At 49.8% G+C, this 8051-nt stretch overlaps 1 protein-coding gene across 1 annotated transcript; it reads right to left on the bottom strand.

Annotated features, from left to right (window-relative positions):
- Positions 1 to 426: 426 nt before the first annotated feature.
- On the bottom strand, positions 427 to 7695 carry NECAP1 (NECAP endocytosis associated 1). The gene is made up of 8 exons (XM_037387830.1): positions 7490 to 7695; positions 6184 to 6284; positions 5932 to 6036; positions 5441 to 5522; positions 4926 to 5034; positions 4657 to 4843; positions 2600 to 2693; positions 427 to 2480 (listed from the first exon to the last, which is right to left on the bottom strand). The coding sequence occupies exons 1-8, from the start codon at positions 7585 to 7587 to the stop codon at positions 2432 to 2434; spliced, it is 825 nt and encodes a 274-aa protein (XP_037243727.1). The 5' UTR covers positions 7588 to 7695; the 3' UTR covers positions 427 to 2431.
- Positions 7696 to 8051: the final 356 nt, after the last annotated feature.

Genomic DNA, 8051 nt, shown 5'->3' with positions numbered 1-8051 from the left:
ATTTACAACAGCAGCAAGAATCAATTCTTAAAACATCTGCAAGGTGTAGAAGCCTCAAATGCCTGAAGTGCTAGATGGCAGGGCAACCAAGTTTTCTTACCTGCTAGTTTTATCCACGTTCTTATCGAGCATCACACACACCTCTACAGTCCAGCCTGTTTCCATGTTGTTGTTCAGTATTTTTTACCCCATTTGGAGCAGCCATAGGTCATTTTTGTGTTCTTCCATGCTCCTACTTTGTCACCCAGACAGAGCCGGAACCCATTCACTCCTGACGTTGTTCTTATCCTTCTGCAAGTCTGTTAAGGCCTGCAGACTGGCCAAGTAGGCTATCAGGATGTTGCTGGAGACATAAAGACCTTCATACTGCAGTGCTTCCAAAGCAACAATTTGACAACTTAGAAGACTCATGACATTCCTTTCCCCGATATTACTTGTTTAATTACCATTTGCACCGGTACATCTTATGCTTTATATACATATATATTTAATTTTTGCTTCTTCAGCTTTTCAAATACGTAATAATATATTATCTCCAGAATACTAAGACAATACAGAGGAGGCTCCTAGTTAGTTGTTAATTGGTGCCATGAACTTCCTTGGTTTGGGGAACTGATACATAGCTGAAATGACAGGACCTCACGATGATCTTAGCAAAAAAAAAAAAAATAACAAAACAAAAAGCCAACCAGCAGAGTGCATGACTGTGCTAGCAGATTATAGCCACCCACAAATTCAGAGGAGGCGGGAAGTTTAAGCACAATGAGACTGCAGGAGTGACTATGAAGGCAAGTGAGGGGCAGCAGGGGGAACACCAAGACATCTAAGGGATCAGGATTAAATGACTACTTAAAATACATCCAAGAGCAGTCTGGTCCCCACTTCCACAAGTGGAACTGCAGCAGCTTTAGAGCCATTTTCAAGAATTTTGCTTCCCAGAGGGATGGTCTAAGTGCAACTGTCTCCAAAATGCCCTCAGTGTAGTAAGACAAAAAGGATAAGAGACCTTTGCAAGTACAAGGTGCATAAAGCTAACTACTCTCTTCTAAAAGCCTCACCAGGAAATCTTTGCCCCAAGAGAAAAACGTACTTGCACAGGTGTGCTAGCAGAGCATCCCAGTTACAAAAGTGTTGCTGCTGGCTTGAGTGTTCAGAACAGGAAGAAGCCTTCCAGTGAAGTACCAAAACTCTAGTGTTCTAATAACTGGGTACAGCTGTGGAAGAGCCACCGAGACCACCTTCCCAGCTAGTGTTCTGTCTTACCAGCTAGCACGGAGAGTAGCTAGCTCTGTGAGGTTTCAAGCCGGCCTGCAGGCTTTGCCCAGGGTAATCGGCCCAGACCACATCCATAGCTGCTGGAGACTGAATAGCGGCCAGATCGAAGGGCCTCAGGAAACTCTCCCAAATAGAGAAGAGCAGAGAATAAGAGCCTTTTTCCTCTTTCTAATGCCCTAAACCAGAGGAAATGGAGGCGGTTTGGGGTACTTTAAAAATAAAATTGGAAAAAAAAACCACCCAAGTTGCAATACCCAGCTCACATCCCCAGAAAGTTAGCCTCAGAATAAAAGCCACAAGAAAGAACACAGGTGGGAGAATTTTGCTGCCACAGTTCTCACCACTGGGCCTACTATACATTTCTTACCCAGACAAGTGTGAGCTGAGAAGGGGAAGGAGACTGTCCCTTCACCAGAGAATAAACCACTGTCCCACCATAGTTCTTACTGTGGCATGGATATGCAATACTTGTAACAGTGCCAAGTCACAAGGCCAGGGCTCAGGATAGTGACGCAGGAACATGAAATGCTGACTGGTGGGATTACCTGGCTGTCATCTAGTGCAAGTAACTACCAAATTATAAAAACAGGCTTTTTTTTTAAAAAAAAAAAAAAAAGCTATTTCCAGTTAAAACATCTCAATGACAATGAGGCCTTTGCATGGGGTGGGAGAAAGGAGTGAAAATGAGATAAGTTCCTCCAGTGAACCCGCAAACCAAACAAGGAGCCTCAAGATGGGGCACCCACCTGGAGCTACAGCACAATGGCAGCAGGTCTACTCAAGGACTTGCATAACTCCTCCCACAAGAGCACAGGAACATTGAGCACTATCAATTGCACCAGACAGGAAGAGTAGTGCGTGCATAGGGAGGCTCACTCCTCACCACAGACATAATTCAAAGAAGGTTTTGTGTTGAGACTACCTCTCTCCTTGCCCATCTTGTGAGGAGTCAGCATGTTCGCTTTAGGTTCAGTGGTTTCACTGTGGGATCAAAAATAGTAAGTTCTGACTGAAGTGAAGATCTGGTTTAAAAAGGAAGGATTGTCCCGATTTGTTTCTGATTGAAGACTAGAGAGGTTTGTGCCCCCTCTGATCCCATTTGGTGCCTCTAGAGCCTCTTGGTCATCAGTTTGTCCCATTCCATTGCTTTGACCATTCAGAACTGGACCCAGTTGGACTGCTGAGGAGCCTGATTGGGAACAGCACTGAAATAAAAGAAAGGAGAATCAAAGGAGCAGATCTAGTAAGACTTCTTAACTTACAGCTCTTCCAGTGCCCGTCAGGACATTACGCTTCTTGTGTACAGTTCCCTTCACCAGTTTACCTGGATGCAGTGCTGAAGTCTCCCCAGAGGTCTGTGGTAGCTGATGCTGGTGCCTTGGATGCAGATGCAGGGGCATCTAAGTCTAATAGAATATCTAATGCAGAAGAAAACAAAAAGGAAAAAAAAAATCAAGGTAATCAAGAAGAAAACCTTACAAGCATTTAAACTGTCATCTTACACAAACTGCTGCATGCAGGCACAGAGAATCTTTGAAGGGACTCCAGCTATCCCACCAGAAGAAGGAAGTTACAACTTTGCTGAAAGTGCGCAGAGCATCCAGCTCATGCCGCAGGGGTACACTCTTCAGGCACTCTTCAGTCCCCGTGCAGCACACCAACTGGCAGATTTGTGACGTAATACCTCTCCCAACAGACATGGCTTAGACTCAGCCCAAGCTCAGCAATTATTAACAGTTGCCAAAAAGGCACCACCTTAACCATACGAACCATGCACTGGAGCCCCGCCCTATCCAGAAGCTTGTGGTTTCTTCTCACTGATCTGCATACAGCACTGCTGAAGTTTCTGGCTTCATTAGGGTATCATCAGCTCTCCAGACACCTCTGTATGGTCACGCTTTTCACACAGCATCCGGAAGACTGCAGCAACCTCTTTGTTACAGAATCACAGAATGGTTTGGGTTGGAAGGGACCTTTAAAGACCATCTAAGTCCAAACCCCCTGCCACGGGGAGGGACACCTTCCACTAGATCAGGTTGCTCAAAGCCCCATCCAGTCTGGCCTTGAACACTTCCAATGATGGAGCATCCACAACTTCTTTGGGCAACCTGTTTCAGTGTCTCACCACCCTCACAGCAAAGAATTTCTTCCAAATATCCAATCTAAATCTACCCTCTTTCAATTTGAAACCTGGGCCCTTTGTCCTGTAACTACAGGCCCTTGTAAAAAAAGTCTCTCTTCATCCTCCTTACAAGCCCCCTTTATACACTGAAAAGGCTGCATAAGGTCTCCCCAGAGCCTTCTCATCTCCAGGCTGAACAACCCCAACTCTCCCAGTCTTTATTCACAGGAGAGGTGTTCCACCGGCCTTCTGATCATTTTTGTGGCCTTCCTCTGGACCCACTCTAACAAAGCCATGTCTTCCTTGGACTGGGAACCCCAGAGCTGAATGCAGTACTCCAGGTGGCGTCTTAAGAGTGGAGCAGCAGGGAAGAATCACCTCTTTCAATCCGCTGGCCATGCTTCTTTTTGTGCAGCCCAGGATACAACTGGCTTTCTGGGCTGCAAGCAAGCGCACATTGCTGGCTCATAACCAATTCTTCATCCACCAGTATCCCTAAGTCACTGTCTGCAGGGCTGCTCTCAATCCACTCATCCCCTAGTGTGTATTGATACTGGTAATTGCCCCACTGCAGGTGCAGGAACTTGAACTTGGCCTTGCTGAACTTCATACACATACATGCGTGTATATGCATACATACACACATATATGAAGTTCAACATATACATTTTAATAATTATTTTTATATGTAATACATACTATATAAAATTATCTACATATTTTTAATATGTATAGCTATATCCACAATCCCACTACACTTTGCACCTCTTTCTGCTGTTCATACTAAAGCTTGCAGTCTCCCTATTCAAAGATTGCCAAGAAGTGCTTTTCTTGCATCTTTCAAGAAGAACCACAAGTCTAGCTGTATTTTTCTGCAGAAAGCAAGTGACCATGCAGTACTTTTCTGGATACCCTACACAGCTCTGCTAGTGCCCCTAAAGCACACACAAGTTCAGAAAAATCCAACTACTTAAATTTCATACCCATCCCACTGTCCTAACTGTTTTGACCAAGTCGCTTGGTTTCTCCTTTCGCAAAGAGAGAAGCTACAATTCAGTCCTTGTTGCAAGGAGAACAAGCAAGTACTATTAAACAAGCACGGAGATCCTCACGTCAAACACAGCAAAGCCCTCAGGAAAAATTATGTCTCACAGGCACTACTGGCACCAGACTGAACACCGGTTCTCTAAAGCAGGCCTCCTGCCTCTCTTTGCACCTACTAGTATCCAACAGACTGTTTGCTGTACGCTGACATTTACCTGCATTGCTCACAGTACTGGATTTCTGCACGGGTGGCGGTGTGACATGGTTGGCAATGGCTGTGGAAGAAGGGGGAGGTATAGGAGGGACTGCAATTTTGCCTCCTGGTGGGGGTGGCAGCAGGCTTAGGCCCCCCGATCCAGACACACGGGGTTTAGCTGCTCCTCCTTTCTTTGTTGTCATGTTCTGTATAAAAAGAAAGGACAAGTGAGGAAGAGTCTCCACTGGCATATGCAGAGAAAGAAGCAGGGTAAACTGTGCTGCTTACCCCAATGTTCAGTTTGATGGTCTGCCCTTCCTTAAACCCCAAGTCTAATTTGGGACGTGTGTCAGCTTCCTGGGACTCCTTGGAGATCTCAGTCTCCTGCTTCACCCACCTAAAAAGAAGAGGAAGATGTAAGACCCTGTGGCAAAGGGGAATGGGGTTTCAGAAAAATGCATGGCTCCTCTCCCCATCCCGCCAAAGAACTACCTTGCCTTGACAGACCAGCTACCTCCCTACTCCCAGTGTAGTACAGCAAAAAGCTGGGACCACCACAAACCCAAGAGACTTTCTACACTGCATCTGTAGTATCACAGGACCTAAGCTTAAGACTTATAGATCTGACTCTGCAGGACTCTCAGCTCATACAACAGTTGGCAGCACACTCAAGTGTCCCTGATGGAGCCAGAGTAGGACTTCAGGACCATCCCATGGAAGCCTGCACTAAATGAACATGCACCACCACCCACCATGTTCTACAGGCCAGAGGAAAAACAGCATTCCAGAAAAGCACAACTCACTTGAAGTGATCCTGCAAAGAGACGTTGAAGTCAAAGGCATCACCACGATCCGTGAAGCCAATGCCTATAAAAGCACTTCGTCCTAGCAAGGAGACAGGAGGAGTCATTGGAGGTGCCCTGCAAATGGGCCCTTGTGTTCATTTACTCCAAAATCCTTCTGCTTCTCCTACACCACTCTGTGCTGCCTCCCTCCGACACACCTGCAGCTGGACGCTAGCAGCTCACAGCAGTTCATTGTTCCTAGACTTCAGGATCCACCCTTCTTCCCACGTGGCACTCTCAGAAACTGAACGTTCCTTCCCAGCCCCTGGACTCTGCGCAACATAAAGAACCCTCCTATGTTAACCTTGCCTTCCTAGCCCTCTAGGCACACTACCCAGACCTTACAGTATTCCCAAAACCATTTCAATCCACCTGGCGCACACCCAGCTCCACCAGGCTAAGTCTCCTCCACCCCTAACCCTTGGCACATACACGATCTTGCAACTCACCAGTCCCATCCTGAATTCGAATGACAAAATAGCGGCTGGAATCTGTCACAGTCTCTACTGCAATGCCAGGGTACTGATCTATAGGAGCCTGGGCAAAGAGTTCTCCTGCAGACAAAGAATTGAGCGTTGAGAGCAACCTCTTGCTAAAGCATGGCCAGGGTTGCCACGCACAGCTCTGAGCAGGCTTAGAAGCACAGGCTCATAAGCAGCAATCATAGTCACAGTCTTGTCAAGCCACAGCCTTTCCCTTACCTGAAACCTTGTCCTCCAGTTTTATGTATGCAGTTTTGCCTTTGGAGGTGACACGAAGCCGCCCTGTCCAGTCTGGATGGTCCAATTTCCAGTCTGATGCCCTAAAAAGAAAAGCAATTGTTCACTGACCATGCATCAACGCCTCCACTTATGTCCAACCATGTCAGCAAAAGTCTCTGCTCACAAACCTTCATCACCTCCAGCTGCCTTATTCCACTTCTCTCCCCAAACAACATATGAAGCCTCAGCTCCTCCCTGTTGCTGCCAGTCAACACACAAGGCTCTGACCAGCCTCTTTCCGCTGGGTAAAGGCAAACAGATACAGTCCAGAAAACAGCAACTCTGACTTTACCTTGATAAGCTTGCAGACGCGTGAAGACTGAAACTCACTTGGAACAGCAAGCCCAAAAGCAACTAATAAATGACTTGTGAGCATCAGGAAGACCCCAGAGTTAGTTACTAGCATGTTGAAAAACTACTCAATTATTCTACCCTATTGCTGTAAAATGGTATCAAGTACTTCTGGGCAAAGAGGCAACTAGCTTACACTAGGGAAAACATCATATGCACAGCCATCTTGACTAGCCCAAACTCTTTGCTACAGACTGTTGTGAAGGGAAAAAAAAAATATCAAAAAGGCCCAACCTACGGATTTTACAACTGGAAACAAACACCTGTGGCCAGACACGACATCCACAGTGGCAATGGTTTGCCAAGGTCATCAAACCTTGTACCACCAACAGCTATGGGCGCTTCAGAGCGCAAACCCCCTTCTCCAGCAGGTCTGTGGGCTCGGCCTGCAGCTGCGCTCCCCTGGCTCTAGCTAGAGAGAGGAGGGCTAGGGAGAGGAAGCATTTTTAACTCCTGGTCCTGCAACCTGTTCTCAAAAACCATGCTGAACTCCTGCCTTCTTCCCTGCTAGCTGCGAGAGCCCACAGGCCAAGTTCTGCATGCCGCTACACCACACCGCTGACAGCCCAGGGAACTGGGCAAACCGGGGGCAGCGGCCAGCCCCGGAGGAGCACGTTGCTCAGGTGCCCTCACGGGATTCACAGAGCGGCCGCTGCTCCCCACGGCGCGGGGCACACGCTGCCGCCGCCGGGCCCACAGCCCCCGCCACAGGCGGCTCAGGCCGCTGCGGGCCAAGGCCCCGGGGGACGGGCCTGACCCGCCTGCAGCCGCGGGCCACGGCTGCCTGAGACCGCGCTCGGGGCTGGACGCCCCAGCCCGGGCCCGGCCCCTGCAGCCAGGGCTGGGCTGGGCCGCACCGAGCCGGAGCGACCCTGGGCCCCGCACGCTGCCTCACCTGTACCCGCGGTTGGAAGTGCGCGGCGGAATGCGGTAGACGTTGACATCGGGCTTCACGCAGAGGACGGACTCGTACTCCAGCTCTGCCGCCGCCATCTCGGCCGCCGAGCCCAACCACCCGGCACGGAGCGACGGGCGGGAGCCTAATAACCGGGGACGCTTCCGACCGCCATCTTTGATGAGGGCAGACAGCGCCTAGGGACGCTGGGGCGGCCGGGCGGGAAGCCAGCCACGTCAGAGGCGAGGCGGGCGGGCAGGCAGGCGGGCGGGCAGGCATCTTGGATCCTGGCAGCTCAAAGCGCGGGGGCGGGGAGGAGGCCATCTCGGAGCCCATCTCGGAGCCCCTTCTGACACAGCAGCGGGCGTTGGCGCCATCTTGGATCCTGGCAGCTCCGCACGGAGCCTGCCGCGGCCATGTTCGGTTCGGGCCGATGGAACGGTGCCGGGCGCCGTCCTGGGCCTGGGCGGAGCCGTGGCGGGAGCGGGCAGAGCCGGGCGGGATAAGGCGCCCCCGGGGAGGCCGGGTCCGCGCTATGGGGCGGCCCTGACTGCCGGCAGCC

This window comes from Falco rusticolus, chromosome 5 (assembly GCF_015220075.1).
Source record: "Falco rusticolus isolate bFalRus1 chromosome 5, bFalRus1.pri, whole genome shotgun sequence".
Lineage (NCBI taxonomy): Eukaryota > Metazoa > Chordata > Aves > Falconiformes > Falconidae > Falco > Falco rusticolus.
This window is presented reverse-complemented; position numbering and strand designations above follow the sequence as displayed.